The sequence below is a fragment of the Saccostrea echinata genome, unplaced genomic scaffold (assembly GCF_033153115.1).
Source record: "Saccostrea echinata isolate AGI-Se365-2 ecotype Australia unplaced genomic scaffold, CSIRO_AGI_Sech_v1 ptg000054l, whole genome shotgun sequence".
Classification (NCBI taxonomy): Eukaryota; Metazoa; Mollusca; class Bivalvia; order Ostreida; family Ostreidae; genus Saccostrea; species Saccostrea echinata.
Genome location: NW_026889803.1, coordinates 56,350,685 through 56,371,788, shown reverse-complemented (window position 1 = coordinate 56,371,788; position 21,104 = coordinate 56,350,685). Strand labels below are relative to the sequence as shown.

The following is a 21,104-nucleotide window of genomic DNA, read 5'->3' as shown; positions in this document are numbered from 1 at the left end:
GAAAGAGGGCGTGGCCCTTCATTTGAACAAACTTGAATCCCCTTCACCCAAGGATACTTTGTGGCAGGTTTGGTTGAATTTGGCCCAGTGGTTCTTGAGAAGAAGATGAAAATGTGAAAAGTTTACAACAACAACGACTACGACAACAACAACGACAGACAACGGACAAATTTTGATCAGAAAAGCTCACTTGAGCCTTTGGCTCAGGTGAGCTAAAAATAAATGGATAGTATAAGCCTGCGTATCTGACAATCAAGGAAAATATGGTTCTCCAACCCTCAAACGAATAATTAATAAAGGTGAAATATCCCTCTGATAAGAGTGATAACTTTCCAAGGAAATTCCTGTCGAATCATCATTTTTCGTGGGGGACCAATGATCGACGGTGGATTTCGTGGGTCACCCTTACTCACGAATTTACAACGAACAATTATTTTGTCAACATATATTTCCATTTCTATTTGTTTTCTCTGTGATAACTCTTTGAAAGTTAGTTGAGTTGATTTCTTGATCATTCTACCGGAATTTAAATTTCGCCAAGCGAAAGGTCAGGCGCTAAGAAGGCCTTATATGCATGTAATTTTTATGCGGCTGTATTTGTGTCTGACGCTGCATGTAAATCTCGTGCGGCTGTCTTTGTGTTTGAGGTCAGTGGGCGGGGACTATTGAAATTGACATGTGAGGCCTCGTGTAATTTAACAGGTCGAGGAAACTATTTTCTGTGACGTCAGAATAAATTTACATGCTAAATGAGACACCGACGTGACTGACAAACCGACCAATCGGCTAAATGAGTTGCATTATGGGTCACTACAAAAAATACTACAGGTACGTTTCGAAAAGTCCAGTTTTTCAAATCGCTCTCGGAAAGACATGACGCATTTATCCAGGGACCTATATACTATATACTTAGTATACCGTAAATCTGGAAATTTTTACGTCGATTTATTTTTGCGAATCTGGGTCAAAAGTCTGTTGATTAATTTTTACGTTTATAATTTTTGCGAATCATCATTTGAACTAAAATATAAAAAGCTCTTAAAATTTTCTTAAACATTTGTAAGTTACGCATGTTCATACAATAAATTACGAATAAACATATATTTTTATACAATACAATACGATATTAAACTACGCCAATGTTTGATAATCAGATAAAAATATATGAAAAGATAAATCATCCAAAGTGTTGAAAGTTTTCATAACATTTTCATAAATCACGCATGTACTTAAAATATATATAACAATGTAATCTTTAAGTAATCTTTAGATAAAAACATTTTTGTTGTTGATTTATTTTTAAGAAAAATATATTTGCGAATGCAATGCATGCGCAAATTTGCTAAAAATTTATCTGCAGCAAAAATTTCCAGATTTACGGTATAGGTCCCTGATTTATCCATGGAAGCATTTTACATACTTAATACAATATGTGCATCATTATCTACGAATTCCATACTCATATTTACAAACAAATGTTTTACAACAGTAAAATTTGGGTTTTTTATTCTCCATTGTACAAGTCCGTTTGTTGACAATTGCCTGGCCGCTTTTCCCGTGCTGTACTATCAGTGAATATGAATTTCACGTGACTATTCCCTGACCCAAAACAATCGACTCTGAGGTGTACTCACGTATTGTCATTGTTTACTACGATATATATGCTACTCATTGTACGTTCTATGATCAATGAACATGAGAATTAATGTGTAATACACGAGAATTACTGTGTAAAATACACCAATTAAAATGATTCCACAGTATTCCAAGCTGTCCGGTAGATTGTCTTTCCAGAGTTTAATAATAATGATGACCACATAGTCAACTCAATCAAATTTAATTTACGTTACAAATATTAATTTTTTTTTTTTGGGGGGGGGTTATTTTTTATAGTTACTTAGAATCTTTAACCGAAGTTAGCACTTAATTCACTAAAACTATAAAAATAATGATATTTCTATCTCTCAATAAATAATATTTAAAATCCTACAGAAATTTATCATGTACCGGATGCAGAATTTTCATTATTCATATTTTTTTCTCTTAAAAATATTTCGATGAAAGATAAATCTTGTAGATGGAAAGACAATTCTTGTAGATGGGAAAACGCGTCAATATGTTTTCTTATATGAAAAAATATGTGTAACACTAAATACAGTTGAACTTAGGTATCTCGAATGCCATGGATATGTCGAAGTGATTTGGAAGTCCCAACCACTTTTCCTTTATGTATTTCAACCCAGACATATCGATTCCTTGGATATCTCGAAGTTTTTTTCTAGGTCCCATCGTGTTCGAAATAACGGTGTTTGACTGTATTATTTTCATATATGCCTCATATTTTTAAGTTTATGTTGAAATAATAAATTATTCATAATTGACCTTTCTATTCACTGTCTCAGTTTTTCTTAATATCATGATTATACATAAAATGTATCTCTGAAGAAGTGAGTAAGCTTCATACTTCAAACTAATTTTTCATTTGAATCTACTTAGGCCGACTTTTTTCGCGACACAGGCTTTGCCAGTGTTGTTGTTCGATACATTTTCAATGTCGCCTTTCTACGAAAAGTTGAAATTTGTTTGTTGGTTTGTTTGTTTCAGGTCGGACTCCCTTCGAGAATTTTTTTTAATTCGATCATATTTAGACGCCACTAATTGCCAGTGGAGGGCTGCATATAGGGTTGTACCTTCTCAGTACTTACTTCACGTTTTCAGCAAGTGTACCATCAAGGAGTTGTTGGGTTGGTATAAAAATGAATGTGTCATAAGGCTCTATTCTAGGACCACTTACTTTTTTCCATAAACATTTTTTTTTTATTTCATAAAGATGGGCCTTATTTAATTACACAGATGATAATTCTTTGACTTATTGGCATAAAGATTTTGAGTTAAAATTTTTGACACTTGGCTAAATTCTTTCAAAGATGAAATTCTAGTATTATTGAAATGGTTAAAGAAAACTCTATCCAAATTTCAGGCAATTGCCCTGGGTAAGAAAATATTCGTTAAGATAGCAGTTTTTAATTTTAGTACGAAAATTTTGTGTAATGAATCTGTTCGACTAATGGGAGCCTTTTTCTACCAGGTTCCACATTATTAGTAACGACCTCTATCAGGTATAAGATTATTAAACTAATACCTCCAACAGGTACTAGCTTTTGAAACATTTTTTGAAACCTCTGTTTTTATGTTACATTAAAATTCATGCGTAATTCTTTTATTTGATTGACATATCAAATAAACTATTTACAGTGATTCATTATCATACAATGTACATGAATAGCAGAGGAGAATAACTTCTCACAAAATAGAGAAATGATTTACCTATCTTATCAATAGAGCCCTATCTAGCAATAGAGCACTTGACCCAGTGGCTAAGAATTTCACAAATCTGGAAAAACATCCTTACTCATTACAACGTTGTACTTTGTTTGGCCCCTAGATACACAGGAACAGAGAAAGAGATTTTCAAGGAATGAACACAGTTTATTTTCACTATACGTATATAATAATTAGAGCCTATATAATTACATGTATAATCAATAGAGCCCGACTCCCTTAACACCGGAACCCCTGATCCAGAGGCCGTGTATTTCACAATTTTGGCAGATGCACCCTTGCTCACCATAACTGTGCACTTAGTTTGTATGCTAAATACCCAGGAGTAGAGAAGATAATTTTTTTAAAGAATCAAAGCATTCACTATATGATCAATAGAGACCTCCTCTAAACACCGGAACCTCTGATCTTCGGGGCGTGATTTTCACAGTTTTACTAGAGATCTTAATGCTTGTTATACATGTTAAAATCATACCAACAGTTGGACTGCTTGATGTTCATAGGTCAGATTTTTGAAGATTGTATTATTTTTATTTGACCACACCTCTCTGTCCCCAGAGAGCAGAAACCATAAATTATCAAAGTATTATTTTCCTTTGCCCACAGATGCTCTAAACTTAAATTGAAATTCATTCAGCCATTCAAGAGACAAAGCAGCATGAAAATGTTTAAATCTTTCGACCGACGCTCGACGGACGATGACGGACATAAAACAAATGATAACTCAGGTGACCTAATAAAAACTTGAATCCACACAATAATGGATAAATAAGATATAAATAACAGTAATGAATGAATAAGATGCCCCTATCCTACACAAAGGGGTTATGATAAATACCCAATACTGCCGATCTTAAGATTATTAAAAAAAAAATTTCCATTTTGTTCTCCTGTAAAATTTTGGATCTTATTGCGGCCCCATACCTACTCCTGAGAGCAATGTTATGAACGAAGTAGAATATGCACTATCAGAGGATGATTGCATATTATATGACTAATCATGGCCCTGCTGCTCTTTAAAGCAAGATTTGTTTTTAAAAAATCATAAAAATTCCTAGTACTAGTATAAATTTGATCCTGTATCGGTTTCCTAACCTGTCCCTGATGACCAACTTTGAACAACCTTGAATCAATACTGATCTACACATAAGTTTTAACTTTTCTGACACAATGGCTTTTGTGAAGACTTAACCATGTTTTCACTATTTCTGAATTGTTTTCCCTGAAAGAGGGTGTAGCCTTTCAGTTTACCAAAAAAAATTGCAATCACCAAAGAATGGTTTATGGCAAGTTTATTTGAATTCCGCAAGGTGACTTTGAGAAAATTGAAAATGTGAATGGATAACAGATGACATAAACCATACAGACAGACAGGCAGATATAGACGCTGAACACTCTTTAATCAGAAAAAGTTGGTTATGTCTCATGCTGATTTGAGATAAAACTTTGTCATTATGCCAACCCAAACAACCCAAACAAAGTTGAGCAAAATTGTTATTGCTAGACCCAAACTTTTGTACGTGAATATTTTAACAAATGGCTTGGATAATTTTAATGAAACTTCACAGGTTGTCACAAACTCTAAATGTACAATTTAGGTTCACGCACAGCAAAACCACATTGTTCAGGTGTACAGGAACTAAATTCTAATAAAAAAAAAAAATCATCCAATTAGTTTGCTTTGTTACGTATGATTTGTTATAAAAATCAATTCCAAAATTGTGTTTTACTACAGACTTTAATTAAGGTTTAATTAACATTTACAAGTAAAGGAACTGGTTATTACTGTCAAAACCATATTTTTGCTTACTGTACTAGCTATAGATTCAGATGATTTCATGATTTGTCGCCGATATAACAATGTGATTAAAATCAGATCCTCGTTGCTCCTTTTTAACGATATGTCGCTTAAAGATAAGTAGCATCAGAATCTGAGATCTGTAGGTAGTGCATTTTGGTACCTGCTAGAGGTAGGTATCGTCATGTTCTAAAACCTAGAGGAAGACAGAGTCATTATCTGGTACCTGTTACTTATAGGGTGCTTCTTTATTGTATGACACAACTGGGTTTGTTTTCTGCATGTTGAGAATCACATCCCTAAATATAATTCAGTTCCTGATACCTTTTTTATGCCCCCGTAATCGAAGATTCGGGGGTAAAGATTTTGCCCTGCCCGTCCGTCCGTCTTCTGAATGTTTGTCTGTTTGTCCGTAAAACTTTAACATTGACCATAACTTTTAATTGGTTGGAACTATGGCTTTCATATTTCACAGGTGTATTCCTTATGACAAGACCTTTCTTTGGGTACCAACATATTAGACCTCTTGACCTTGGAGTTTGACCAACTTTTGCAAAAATTTACCTAACTTTAAAATTTGCCATAACTTTTGATTGGTTGGAGCTATGGCTTTCATGTTTCACATGTGTTTCCTTGTGACAAGACCTTTCTTTGAATTTCAACATATTTTACCTTTTGTCCTTGACCTTAGGGATTGACCCACTTTAAAAAAAACTTCAACCTAGGTCATAACTTTTGAATATTTAGTACTAGGGCTTTCACATTTCAATGGTGTATTTCTGGGACAAGACCTTCCGTCGGATACCAACAATTTTGACCTTTTTATCTTGACATTGGAATTTGACCTACTTTTGAAAAACATTAACGTTGGTTATAACTTTTGAATGGTTGGTGCTAGGGCTTCCATATTTCACAGGTATATTTGGAGACAAGTCCTTTGTTTGAGTAACAACATTTTTGATCCCTTGACCTTAGAGGTTGACTTATATTTGAGAAACATTAACCTTCGCCATAAGCTGCGATACGGGGACATCAGTGTTTCACAAACACATCTTGTTTCTTTTTAATCTTGATGTCTTTTTTCATTTCAGTTGAATGCAAGAGGAGTTGATTGCTCAGTTGTGCCTTAAAACAATCTTCTCATGGTTGGCCACTTTTTTCAGAGTGCCAAATTTAGATAATCTTTTTAATAGTATAGTAACGAAGTATTTAAATTATTTGAATATAGGTCCACTTACTGCGCGCAAAAATTTTATTTGCTGAGGGAATGAAATCAATAGTTATCGCTCTCTGATCATTGAATCATTCTCTGCATTCACAAGTCGCCTGCGTGGGACAGTGGTTAGAGCGTTCGATCTAGAGTCGCGGAGTAAGGAGTTGATCCTCACGTCGCGGGTTCGAATTCCACTGTGTGACGTGGAGACGGTCCTTCGGATGAGACCGTATAAACCGAGGTCCCATGTCGCATTAGGTGCTGGCACGAAAAAGATCCCTCACTGCTCAATGGCCTTGAGTGCCGAGTATAGGTCAAAAGGAGATGGGCGAACAAGGCGCACAGAATGCCTATAGCTTCAGATATATAAAAATCATAATCAATTTGTGAATTTAGTATTTAGAGTAAAGTTCTCGAAGACCCACTCATATCGAAAAATTGTTTTTTAGTATGAGAAAATTATCCTTTTTGCCCTCTCTAGTGTGTGTATGCTATTTCATAGGCAAAGAATTTCAATCTTAGTGAGATTTTTGCAAACTGTGGATATTTTACATAAAGCATACTTTAATTTTAGATGAAATATCAAAGAATATTTTGTTATAATTGAGATTTAATTTTTCACGTTCATGTTTGTTGCACTATAGGCATTGTTCTCGCCTTGTTCGCCCATCTTCTTTGCAGCTCTCCAGTGTGAAAAATTCTCGAGAGGGACGTTAAACAATAAACAAACAAACAAATCTTCATTCACAAGCATTCTTATCGGATGATATGAAATAAATCGATATTTTTGTCTCTAGTTATGCCCCCCGTATTCGAAGATTCGGGGGTATACAGTTTTTGCACTGTGTGTCCGTCTGCCTGTCTGTCTTTCATTTTGAATGTTTGTCCATATTAACTTTAACCTTGACCATAACTTTTGATTGGTTGGAGCTATGGCTTTAATATTTCACTTGTGTATTCTTGTGACAATACCTTTATATAAATACAAATTTAGTTCACCTCTTGACCTTGGAGTTTGACCCACTTTTGCAAAAAATGATCAAACTTTAACCTTGGTCATAACTTTTGTACAGTTGGTGTTGGTGATTTCGTACTTCACATGTGTATTTAATGTGACAAGACCTGTCCTTTGGTATAAATATTTTTTACCTTGACCATAGAGTTTGATCCTCTTTTTTAACCTTGGCCATAATGTTTGAACAGTTGGTGCTAGGGCTTTATATTTCACATGTGTATTTCTTGTGACAAGTCCTTCCCCTGGGTATCAATGGTTTTCACCCTTTGATCTTGACCTTGGACTTTGACCAAGGTCATGTCATAAGAAAATACATGTGAAATATTAAAGCCTAGCACCAACTGTTCAAAAGTTATGGCCAAGGTAAAAAAAAATGTTCAAAAGAAGGTCAAACCTCAAGGTCAAAATTGTTGGTATCAAAAGGAAGTGCTTGTTACAAGGAATACACCTGTAAAATATAAAGGCCCTAGTTCTAACTGTTCAAAAGTTATGGCCAAGGTTAAATTTTGATATTTTTTTTTGCAAAAGCGGGTCGAACTCCAAGATCAAGAGGTCAGATATGTTAGTACTCAAAGAAAGGTCTTATCACAAGGAATACACTTGTGAAATATGAAAACCACAGCTCCAACCAATCAAAAGTTAAGGGCACGGTAAAAGCTTTTGTGGACAAACAGGCAGACGGACGGCAGGGCAAAGATTATTTATCCCCGAATCTTCGATTACAGGGGCATAAAATAGAAATGAAACGATTTCAAATGCCCAAGAATTACTCACTGAAAAAAGTTTGGTTGCATCAGCAAAAATCCATTTCTAATTTAATAGGAGTATTATATACCTTTAAACTATGTAATTCTTTTTACATTTTTAATTATGTCTAGTTTAAATCAATATGCAATGCTTTTTATATCAAGTCGACATATAAAGACACATCTCGTTTATAATTCGACATCTTGCATTGTGCGGGTGTCTGTGTGTTTATGTGTGTGTAAGGGAGGGGGTGGCGGGTACATGTAGATATCTATTGGTCTGGGAATCGCGGTTCTCCATTAATCCAGGACTGTGCTCACTAGGCAATATATAAAAAAGTTTAGGGCACAACCTTACAAAAATTCCTTTAGAAGCCAAAAATAAAATAAAATAGAATGAAATATAATTTTAAAAATATAAATAAATCAAAAAGTAAATAAATAAAATTCATCAAACATTTTTTTTTTAAATTTTATTTTATTGGGGGGGGGGGGGGCAGTTCCGTAAAACACCTTTTCTATTGAATATTATATAATCATTAATGTTAAAATTATTATGACGACCCGGCCACTAACCCCAAGTTCGCCTGCACTATATGCAAGATAAGAAATAAGAGAACATTAATTCTCTATCTTAATTATTACGTTTTACAAATTAGATAAACATTAAGCGTTTTAGAGAACGATTTAGATGGAACTTTTTAATACGAGAACCAATTTATGTATGCGAGTTAACTCGTGCGCACTAATGGAGAGATAATTCTTGTCTTCCACCCTGCAGGTGGTACCAGATAGCCTCAACCATCAAATAAGCCAAATTCTGTAAATGTGAATATAGAAATGAAAGATAATAGATCATTTACAATATTTCATTACTATCGAAAATGGATCGAAATTGAGTTTCCAAGGGATCGACAGTTAAAATTGCTCTTCGTTTTCAATACACAGAGTTTGTACTGACACATAGTTGCCCATAGTGCATTTTTTGCCGTAATTATCTGACGACCTTTCCTTGTTTGTGTCCTCCATTATATGCCACAAGTATTTGTAGATTATAACTGAATTCGCACAAGAGGCTGCTTCAATGTCTTAAAGTTCACTGTGCCTCTGTTCACTCATTTTTAATTTTCCTTTAACGCTAATGATTTTTCAAAAAATCTAATACAACATTAAAATGCACACGATTTTGTCATACACTGCTGGGAAAAAACAGAACTTCATAATTTTATAAAGGATTCATTGACATCAAGTTATCTCTCTTAATAGTGGCCCGTGAATATTCTCCTAATTCAAATACGAAATGTTGTTGCAGGCATACTTCATGTATATTCAAGGAAACCTTCACAACACTTTAGCGATTGCAGGACTTAGTAGTTCCAAGAGAGACACCCCCCCCCCCCCCCCCCGTACCAAACCCTTTCTATCTTATCTCAACTTCAAATGGAAAAGTTTGAACCCTTTTTTCTCCTCAATGAAGAATGCTTTTGATCAAATTAAGATTATTTTTTTTTAATTTTAATGCGTGGTCGATTTAAAAAGGTTAAGCAGGCAAAGGAAAATCTTCAGTTAGAAAAATTCGCATGCTTGAATAGTCTTCCTTTCATTTGCAGAATATACGACCAAAAAAAAACCCCAATAAAATGTTTTTACATTTATTCTGTTTACAAGTATAGCCTTCCATAAATCATAAAACACTAGAAAAAATATAAAACGGACGATCGAGTCAAACTCCAGACTCAGACCCTTTTGCAATAGGGAGGCGCAGCGTTTGTTTGTAGGTAAAATTTGCCGTGAACATTCTGATCGACATGGTAACCCATTCTGTTGCAGCCATTTGTACACGACATGCAACTCCCACGGTAGAAGTCCAAATACGCTGTACAGGGGTACGCCTTAAATTCACAAGAGGAATTGATGGACTCAATAAAGAAGTAGATAGCCCGCATATGACTGCATGCTACACTTGCTGAAATCTCTGTGGAAAGAAGAATATGTTAGTTTTCATTAAAGTACATTTTATTTGAGATCAGATGTGTATGATATGGGGTTTATTGCGAGAATCGGGACACTCAGTAGAAACAGTGGAAAATATCATAAAGAATAGAGGAGGAAAATGAAGAAACAGCAGGAAATACTTGTAGGCCTACATACTTCCCATTTTTCCTTGAAAGAAATTCATAATGTTGCTCCACAGATAACGCTTGCATCCGGGTTGTCTTGTGCCCCCGTTTGGATAGAAGTCAACATGTCCATTCGGTGTCCTGATTCCAAAAGCTATGGAATGCAAAAAATATGATTTTAGCCAACAATTTCAGATTTTTTTCCCTCTGGATGAATTATTACTACAATTTTTACTAACCCATTTCTGTCAGAGAGGCTCCATCGGTATGAATGACGTCAACAAAATTTGCGTCAGAAGTATCCAGTCTCACTTTGGTGTCAAATTTTTCAAAATATAAACCAGCTGGGTCCAATCCTGAAATTCAGAAGTGACAATTGTATTGTGATTAGAGAGAGAGAGAGAGAGAGAGAGATTTCATTACTACTATACATGTGTATTTTAATTTTATAATTTTTATAGACATACTAGTATTTTACATATGAGAGAAATGACGAAGGGTGGTTCTAAGAAAAACTTCATTTACATTTCCATTGCAAACTGATGTTGGAAACCAAAGGCTGATCTGTAGCAGTGGGGGAATTATTACATACCCGTGATTCTGCCAATACCCCGCACCCAGTCCCCAGCATACCCCATAGTGTGGGCACCGAGACTGTGACCAATAAGATGGACCTGTCCCAGAGGTAAGCTGGCGCTATCTCGTAAAGCCTTTATCATGTTCCCAATGGTGGCGCCAACCACGCGAGTATTGGCGGCGGACTGACGGTAAATTCTGCCCTGGGTGCCCTTTGACCAGTCAACAGCTATCACATTCATGTCTCCCTAAAAGAGAATGTATACATTTTAAAACTAGAGGTACTGTGAGCACTGAGCTCACTAAATGATACCCCCGCCCGCCTCCCATATGATTATAATGACAAGGTCAATGTTTTGCTCTGGGAGACCCGAAATAAACGTCAGATCAAAAAGTAAGATAGGAAGTCACAATGGCATAATGTAACAAAGATTATGTGAAAGTCTCATTAAATTTCATCCAGTGGTATAAGAGGAGTTGCGGATAAGAGTTTGGTACCCCAAAGCGTAACAGACGGACGTACAGACAGACGGACGGACGGACATCCCGATCACTATATACCCTCCCACTTTTCAAGCGGCGGGAGTAGGGGGGGAGTATAAAAATACTACTCATCGTGATATGAACACAAAATTAATTTGCTTTGGACTCCTTCATGGAAAGTACCAGTTCTTGAATAGATCTCTATAATTTGAGGAAAGCTCGAATATATAAAGCTACAATATATTTTCTGCATAATGATAATGATTATGTGAACAATTTCAAAACAGAAATTCAGCAAATAATAATGCATGTAATAGGAAATAAATGTTCAACAAACGTTTTATGTTCTTATTATAGTTGGGAGTCATACTTTAATTCAAAACTGATACTACATATTGGAAGATGAAAATAGATAATGCACGAATTCATGGCATAGGCGCTTGGTTTCAGGATGGTGTATTTTGTTTATTATGTGTTTATCTATGTGTGTCTGAATACACTCATTAAAATAAATAAACAAGATGTGTTTGTGAAACACTGATGCCCCCGTATGGCAGCTTATGGCGAGGGTTAAAGTTTCTCAAATGCAAGTCAAAATCCAGGCCAAAAGATACAAAATGTTGGTACCCAAAGAAAGGTCTTGTCTCGAGGAATATACCTGTGAAATTTGAAAGCCCTACTGCAACTGTTCAAAAGTTATGGCGAAGGTTAAAGTTTTTTAAAAGTAAGTAAAACATCAAGGTCAAGGTCAAAGTTGTTGGTATCCAAAGAAAGGTCTTGTCACAAGGATTACATATGTGAAGAGTGAAAGCCCTAGCACCAACCATTCAAAAGTTATGGCCAAGGTTAAAGTTTTTTGTAAGTAAAACATCAAGGTCAAAGTCAAAGTTGTTTGTATCCAAAGAAAGGTCTTGTCACAAGGATTACATATGTGAAGTGTGAAAGCCCTAGCACCAACCATTCAAAAGTCATGGCAAAGGTTAAAGTTTTTTGAAAGTAGGTCAAACTCCTATGTCAAGGTCAAAGGGTCAAAGTGGTTGGTTTCCAAAGGAAGGTCTTGTCACAAGGATTGCATATGCGAAGTGTGAAAGCCCTAGCACCAACCATTCAAAAGTTATGGCCAAGGTTAAAGTTTTTCAAAAGTAGGTCAAACTCCTAGGTCAAGGTCAAAAGGTCAAAGTGGTTGGTATCCAAAGGTAGGTCTTGTCACAAGGATTACATATGTGAAGTATGAAAGCCTTAGCTCCAACCGTTCAAAAGCTATGGCCAAGGTTAAAGTTTTTCAAAAGTAGGTCAAACGCCTAGGTCAAAGGGTCAAAGATGATATCCAGAGGAGGGTCTTGTCACAAGGAATACACATGTGAGGTTTGAAACCCCAAGCACCAACTGTTCAAAAGTTATGGCCAAGGTTAAAGTCTCATAAAATTTTGCAAAAGTGGGTCAATCTCCAAGGTCAAAAGGTCAAATATAATGGTACCCAAAGAAAGATCTTGACACAAGGAATACACATGTAAAATATGAAAGTCATGGCTCCAACCAATCAAAAGTTATGGGCAAGGTTAAAGTTGACAACAGACAAATAGGACAAAAACAATATATCCCCGGGATCTTTCGATCCGGGGGCGTAACAAAATCGCTGAAATTAGCACGTTTAAAAATATCATATTACAGTATATACATGTAAAAAGATTGAAGGTCTTGGGTGTCTCGGTTCACACTTGATTTTAATCAATATCTACACTTTCCCGTCCCGTGTCCAATGAGATCATCTAGCTTAAAAATGATTGAATTCATTTTTTCAGTTCGTGAATGATTCATGACTTATACACGCTACAGTAAGTTTTATTTTGTCCAATTGGATTTGAGAACACATTATTAACAAATGTTACATGTGTATTTCCTGGTAAACTTAGTTGTTTAATGATATATGGCATTTATATGAAATTTTGCAGAGAATTACCAACATTTTCGAGAAGAGCGTCCTTCATCTCCAGTGGCCACCCAGATTTTGCTGTGTCTTGGTTTCCGTGGGTGATAAAAATAGTCGGTAGATTGGAATCAAAGTTGGTTTTGGAGACGGTGTTTGTATCATATGGATCCAGGGTCTGGGCAGTATCTTTGTTCTGTCTGGTGTACAGACTGAATGTGGTTTCAATCTTACTCGGAGACTGGGGCAAGGTTCCCCTTGCATTACTGAACGGCTGTGCGTTGCTGAAACATCCTATGTGGGTGTAACAAACTTGCTTTGGCTTTGGTTTGAAAAACCACCACCCTAGAAAAATATTTTTTATCAAATACTAATATCAAGAATGTAGCTATCTCGAAATCTTTTGCTTGTTTAGTTCTAATTCGGCACATTTTTGCACAGAATATTATAGTTTGAGATTGAATTCTTCTAGATACCAGTTATTGTTGTTGTTTTTTACCTTGGGTGGATGAAAGCAGAAGCAGAAGTGTTATGCATTTCAACATCGTGGATGAATTTGGAACAAGTTTATCAATGACCAGCTGAAAAAGAAATAAGTGCAGTTTTTAACATCATATAGCATACTACGAGAAAATGTCAAGGCTGCATATATATATATATATATATATATATATATATATATATATATATATATATATATATATATATATATATTACAGAAACTTATTTATTCCGAATCCGCAGTCTGTCCGAAAATCAATCTTATATTTATATTCAACAAGAGTTGTTCTAATGGAGTAATGACCCCGTAAGGCAACTTAAGAATTGTGTACTTTAAGAAAAACGTTACCATCTTGCAATAAACACAGGCACTTGGGGGGCAGGACCCCCCACCCACCCCCTTTCAATTCTTTTTAAAATCTGAGGTCGACACACCTTTTTATCCCATTTTTATACCCCTTTGCATGGTTTTTACACGGACCTGTACTTAATGAGAACATATACCAGTAATATCCATAAAAGTCCTTGTAATCACGAATAAAAATAGCATGCAGAAACATAAAATCTGAAATAAATTCCAAAGCAATAATCATACTTAACTTATATATATATATATATATATATATATATATATATATATATATATATATATATATATATATATATATATATATATATATATATATATATATATATATATATATATGATTATAAATCAACGTACATGTATATGACATTGTTAAATGTTACATCAAACATGTATGATTCTATATTTGTTGCAGATACTAGCTCTAACATCTTTATCGTTAACCAGTCAGATAAGAATAAATTAAAAACCTAGGCTGTTCATTGGTGGGATCGAAAAAGTCGTACATGATTTGTTGTACAGAAGAGGAACATGCTCTACTTCCAAAACTGTCAAATACGACTTTACATATGACTTTAGAAAGTCGTAAGATACAAATAATAACGTATTCTTTTGTCATGAGAAAGCTTTGTGTCGAGTATGAAAATTGGTCTTTCAGTAAAGGCTTTCAAAGGTCATACACGGCCCAAAGAACATTTGAATTCTTAGCTATGTGACATTGCCTATTGCTTAGGAGAACAATGACTTCTTTGTCACGGGGATTCTTTGTGGCATGTACTTTGGGACCAACTGATGCAACTCCAGTACTCCAGTAAAAGTTTTAGGTGTAAGGTGACAATTCTTAAACTTGTGGCCTTGACCTTGTCCAAATAACCTTGGTTCAGTGTTTTGTCCTACATCTTATTCTATTCTCAGACCAAGTAAGATCTAAAGTTATTCTATTCCAAAATTATAAGATTTTATAACTAAGGAAAGGCTTTGAAAATATGCTTTCAGTTCACAGCGACTTGACGTTACATATACTTCTTACCAAAAAAAAATATATAACCCGTACCAAATGAAATCATCAGTAACAAGAGAGTTACATATTTTGTGATAAGAAATATATATAACGTCAAGTGCCCGTGTCTGAAATCTGTGACTTTGACCTTGCCCAATTCCTTTGAGGGCATGTGCTCAAGTATTATGGCTAAAATAATTTTAAAAACATGCAACTCTAAAGATTTCATTAGGTAGGGGTTAATTTTTTTTTATATATATAAATTAAATACTTTTTTCAAAATTTGTGAATTTGACCTCAATTGAACTTGGTACCGGATCAAGTCTCATTTTCACAAGCTAGTTAATTTCAAGAAGTCTTCTAAATTAAGTTACTCGTTTTCAAAATTGTTTTCACTCTTCGTATTCCTCTCAATGAAGGTCTATGCATTAAAACCCCGAAAAGACTAACTTTCCAAATTTTTAAAAATTCATCTGAAATTCATGCTGCTTTCAGTATGTAATAATATATAATAATATTGTTGAAAAAAATGAAAAAGCTGGTAAAGTTATATTTGAAAGTACTAAAGAAGTTTCGGTGTTTGTAAAAAAAAAAATCCACCAAAGAAAAAGAAAGCCATGGATCACAAAAGACTGTAAATTTGCTCGAAAGGATTTTAGAAAAGCAAAATGATTAAACGATTTGGTATTAACATTTTCAAAGAAGACTAGTCTGTACAAACAAAAATTAAAATCTGTTCAGAATTATCATAGAAAAGCACTGAAAAGGAGATTTTACAATCCAAAATAATACTAGAAAATATCAAATTCTGACTACATTAAAAAATGTTGTAGTGTAGAATTGTCCGATTTATATATATATATATATATATATATATATATATATATATATATATATATATATATATATATATATATATATATATATATATATATATATATATATATATTTAATAAAGATTATTGTAACATGAAAGTATATAAAAAGTGGCCATGTTTTGTCTGAAGAAGAATTAAAAATATTCTCGAGTATAGAACTCGGTAACAGTATATATCAAGCAATTACACATGAAGAAATTACAAAATGTGTAAGTATCCTGAAAAACAATACATAGGGGAATAAGTCATATTTTGTAAACAAATTTTACATCAAATATCATCTACATAAAATTTTATGGTATACAGTAAATTGGGTAGATACCCTATTTCAATTTATATAGAGGTAAGAATGATAAGTGTTTGGTGTAAAGTAACTTTTTCACGCAGGCATATATTTAACTATACTTCTCTTTAAACTGTAATTTATGTCAGTTTAATGAATATAAATTCATTGGATAAATGGGTCCATAAAAATCACCGAATCTAGCTATATACAATATCATGTAGTTTGATCTTCCTTTTAAGGTTCTGGGGCTGTCAAACTGAGACAGGCCAAAATGATCAAATTAAGATAAACTGGACGCGATCAATGAGGCGTGTTCCCGTTTTGCACCCAATTGATAATTAGGTAGAGAACAATAGGCGTGAAAAGTGTTTTGATAACAATTACATAAAGTATGCTTTCGATATGGAATTTAGCTGGAATTACCTGTATTTTACCAGTGTATTGTTAAGTAAGAAGAATTTAAGGAATACGCAGCCTGTTTTCATTTATAATAGACAAAGAAAGTAAACCAGTTACTTCGTATCTCAACTCTGCTTCTCATGTTGATAAAAATAAATCAAAGATGCATTTTTTTTTTTGAGCGACAGACTGAGCAATTTAAGTGATGTGTTTTACTCTAACTTTACCAGCAACATACATATTTATGACGAGTTTAAAATACATGCACATTCATAATTACAGAAATGTTGAGAAAAGATTTACTTCAAATCTGTGTACTTTTACAATGGAAAATTTAATATATACAAAATTTTGTCAAGATTTGAGCAAATTTGAATCAACAATACCTGAGAATGTTTCACTTTTTCTGATGTAGTGGTTCTTGTGAAGAAGAAGTTTAAAAGATGCCATTGATTTTTCGCAGTAATTATCTCCGCTTGGAAGAAAGCGTGACCAAAATTCATTTCCAAAAATTGAGTCCCCTTTACCCAATTTACCCAAGGATACGTTGTGGCAAGTTTGGTTGAAATTGGTCGAATGGTCCTTGAGAAGAAGTTGAAATTGTGAAATGTTTACGGACAGATGGACAGACAGAATGTGGTCAAACTCACTTGAGTCTGCTGAAAAATATTTAAATAAGGCAATGTTGATTTTAACTGTTTAATGTTTTATAAACTTAACTGTAAAAGAGTTTTTTTTCCGTTTCATAAACTGCATATTTATATTAATGCGTTTAAATACCTAAATCAAGTTACATAATTTATAAGTAAAAACCTATAGAGAGATAAATAGAGAGAGAGAGAGAATGAGAGAGAGATTTTCACTGGATCGGCACTTATGGCTTTTGAGCAGTGATGTATCTTTTTCTTGCCAGCACCTACGGTCTGTAGGTTTCATCCAAAAAGACAAGTCTCCACATCCTGCAGTTGGACTCAAACCCTCGAAGTATGAGTCAACTCTATACTTTACGACTTTAGAACTATCAGGCTCTAACCACTGAGCAACGCGCGACAGGATTCATTAATCGAACATTTCCAAAACTTTGAGTATTTAACATCAAAACTGACATTCTGTTTATCAAGAATTTCGATATATATATAGACGCTTCAGAATGCCCATCAATTAATATTAAGGTAGACAATATGAGAAATTAGAATTTTATATACAAGTAGCCGTTGATTTTGACCACACAGGTACATGTATTCCGCCATTACATGTATGTGGTGATTATCAAAATTACAAATTCTTAGTGCCTGTTGATTTAAGCGTAAACTTAGTAAGATAAGTCCATACATGAATTGAAGCTTATAAAATTTTAAGGAAAAAAGGACCTTTCAAGACTTACGCGTCTTTTTCCTTCTCGCCTTGTCACATGCAAATTAAATGAACGAGTGTCATGCTTTCCTAGTCTTTAAAGGGATATCCGATATCACGTGTCTTTTGTTGTTCCCTTACAGGCTACATGTATTGTTGAGTCGGCCTAATGTTTTGATACGGCCTGTTGAAGCTGGACTTTTTTTTGGGGGGGGGGAGGGGATGAATGTCTCTTTTCTGTTTTAACTTGATACTCGTATTGTACCAACTACTAGAGGAAATCATCGTGAATTTGACAATTTAAACATTTCATGAATATATATGCATTTTTTTAAATTTACATTTTTAAATCTAAATATTTTTCTTATCCATATCTTACTGCAAATACAAGCAATACATCATTTTAAACATCAAATCCTGCATTTTTATTCCATGTGAAAAAAAGTCAGGGAATTGAATCACGGTATTATAAGTTATATTTACAGTACTTTCTTTCGTTTGTAAGGGATTTATTGTACAGAGAGGCGTGGCAGTCGAGTCGCGCAGCGACGAGACTGTCACGCCTCTCTGTACAATAAATCCCTTACAAACGAAAGAAAGTGTCTGTAAATGTCTTGTGTCATGGTCATTTGCATAGTCACTCCTTCAGCACCAAACTGCACGCGACATTACGTCATAGGCCTAGGTCCATCGTAAGTGAACAGGCCCGGTGTTCAAACAAAGCAGAAAGTACGAAGGAGATGGTTGCATTGAAAAATCAAGCAATGTTAAACGAGTGTGAAATTGTATTTGATGGATTAATTTAAGCAGTATGAGTATTTCAAAAAGCATAACAAATACAGGCACAATACTGGAAACCTGGATCCGCCCGCACTTTGACCCGCCACATTACTGTTACTAGGGATACGCTTGCATGTCCCGAGGAAATCCGAGTCAAATACTGTAGCCACAGGTATCAAAATTATGGAATGTAGTGTGAAATAGTCCAGATACAATTATATATGAACATGTATCAGTTTGCATGTAACTCAAAGAACTCAGAAAACAGTTGCCATTAAGGGAATCATCGAACTGCGCGTTTTCAATATTGTTAGATTTCAGTTATCTGTTTTAATTTGAATACATGTATTTCAAGAAAGTCTGTGTATTTTTAAAATATTTGTTTAAATTAGTTAACTAATGAGTTTACATGTAATCCTCATGAAAATGGTTTTCACGTATGCATTTTCAGATCGAAAGGGGGGGGGGGTGAATATTGTGAGGTTTCTCATTTTTCCTCTGGATATGTTGTATATGCTTACAGAAATTGAAGAAAAAAAATTTCAAAAGTATTGAGTTCCTTTGGAAGTTATTGTACAGTACATTGGAAGTTATTGTACGGCTAAGCTCCGCCCCCTAGAAGTTATAGTACGCTGGAATTCAGCCAAAGGTTTTCTATCTGATTTAAAGTATGGCTAACATCAAAAGAAAAAGTACCGCACCATGACACAATGTTTAATTGTGACATAAATGTCGATGTCATATTTTAATATTGAACATACCTAACTTATCAACATATTGCTGAATTGTAAAGATGTTTCATCAATACAAATAATCAAGATGATGAAGGAAAATATATAATGTATTCCAAAAGAAAATAAGCTTTGTAGGATGCTTATCGCAAGACTAGTAACAAAGTTTGAAAGGACAAGGAGGGGCAGTATGCTATAACTGAAAAATAATCCAGAAACACTAAGAACTTCAAAAACCGAAGATTTAATTGAGGTGGAGACTCCTGATACTTTAGCAAACTCCTCATAAAAGTGTCAGGTAGATGTTTTCAGAAACTGATGCTGACAATATAAAAATCTCCAGGGTATATTGAGATATATTTGAAATATAATGTGAAATTATTAAGTGAATGTACAATTTCCTTATAATACAACCCCAAGGAAAGAGATTAACCCCTACATTTGCCAGATCTCAGTCTTTGGGCCTTTTTCTGTAGGTGTTCCTTAAGAACAGGGTCTACAATCCTAAACCACAGATACTGAATGAACTCAAAGAGAACACGAAATCTTCAAAATGGAGTGTATCAGCATAACTGTATGACAATAGTTATAAAAAATTCAAGACACAACTTTTTCTGAGTTGAAAAAATGACGCAAATTAGAAATTGTGTGTGTGGTTTTTTTTTTTCATCAATGGTCGAGATTTTGTCCAAGATTTAAGAGCCATTCTCTGTAATGACTTTAACTTTTATATAGGAGCTGTGCCATGCATAGTCTCAGAATTTCTCCAAACTCTCTATGATAAAAGTCTTTGATACCGTAAACTCAAATCAGGCAAATATTGGTTGCTACGTGTCATGGTTACCATAGCAACATGTCCTAAAATTTGAAAAATGGCATTTTTCAACATGTTCAGAGTCCCACAGTTAACGTTTGCAGCAAAGCAAACAAGTGCCAATGACTGTTTCTAAAAGTTGAGGGCCTGATGTCTTAAAAGCATGATAAACATGTTTGGTAATTCAACTATTATATACGTTACTATGAAAAAAACAAAGTATTCAAAAGTAAAAATTTTGTTCATTTAATTTTATAAAGTCATACACTTAAGATTAAAAACAATTATAGGTTGAAATGCAAGCAAATAATAGACAAGAGATCCTTGTAACATATACCAAGGACGAAATATGATATTTCTTATAGGTTGGCAATGGTTGGCTTGCCATGGTTTTAATACCACAAAGGGATTTTAAATTTACTCTCTTAGTGTTTTAATCTTATCCTATCTTTTTAAAAAGCATATTTCTATATAACTGAGGATCAATTTTTAAAGGCGTTGTTGTGATTCTAATTTTCACATTTCAAAAAATTCAAATTCAACTCTTTAAATAGAGCGTTGCTATGGAAATAAGCCGAAAAATTTGCATAAAAATCTGAAAAATATTCTGTTTCCTTGGATACGTACCCTTGTATGTAGATTCCCAAAACTTTTATGATGGATAAATATGGACAACTAACCTGACTTTCAATTTTTACTACCACCCAATCTCTAACTGGATGCAAAAAGCTGGCACATGGGACTTAATATTGATATAAAATTAACAAAATCGAAC

At 34.2% G+C, this 21,104-nt stretch overlaps 1 protein-coding gene across 1 annotated transcript; it reads right to left on the bottom strand.

Moving 5' to 3' along the window:
* Positions 1 to 9,752: 9,752 nt before the first annotated feature.
* On the bottom strand, positions 9,753 to 13,798 carry LOC133172125 (inactive pancreatic lipase-related protein 1-like). Its single transcript, XM_061306947.1, has 6 exons — positions 13,720 to 13,798; positions 13,258 to 13,565; positions 10,827 to 11,058; positions 10,474 to 10,590; positions 10,266 to 10,388; positions 9,753 to 10,089 (listed from the first exon to the last, which is right to left on the bottom strand). Exons 1-6 carry the CDS (start codon positions 13,763 to 13,765, stop codon positions 9,851 to 9,853), a joined length of 1,065 nt encoding a protein of 354 aa, XP_061162931.1. The 5' UTR covers positions 13,766 to 13,798; the 3' UTR covers positions 9,753 to 9,850.
* Between the last annotated feature and the right edge of the window lie 7,306 nt (positions 13,799 to 21,104).

Coding starts and splice junctions, on each gene's coding strand:
- LOC133172125 (XM_061306947.1), bottom strand. CDS start 13,765: ATGTTGAAATGCATAACACTTCTGCTTCTGCTTTCATCCACCCAAG. Junction 11,059..13,257: donor AGGACGCTCTTCTCGAAAAT/GTTGGTAATTCT, acceptor ATTCTCTTTTAG/GGAGACATGAATGTGATAGC. Junction 10,591..10,826: donor GGGTATTGGCAGAATCACGG/GTATGTAATAAT, acceptor TCTGAATTTCAG/GATTGGACCCAGCTGGTTTA.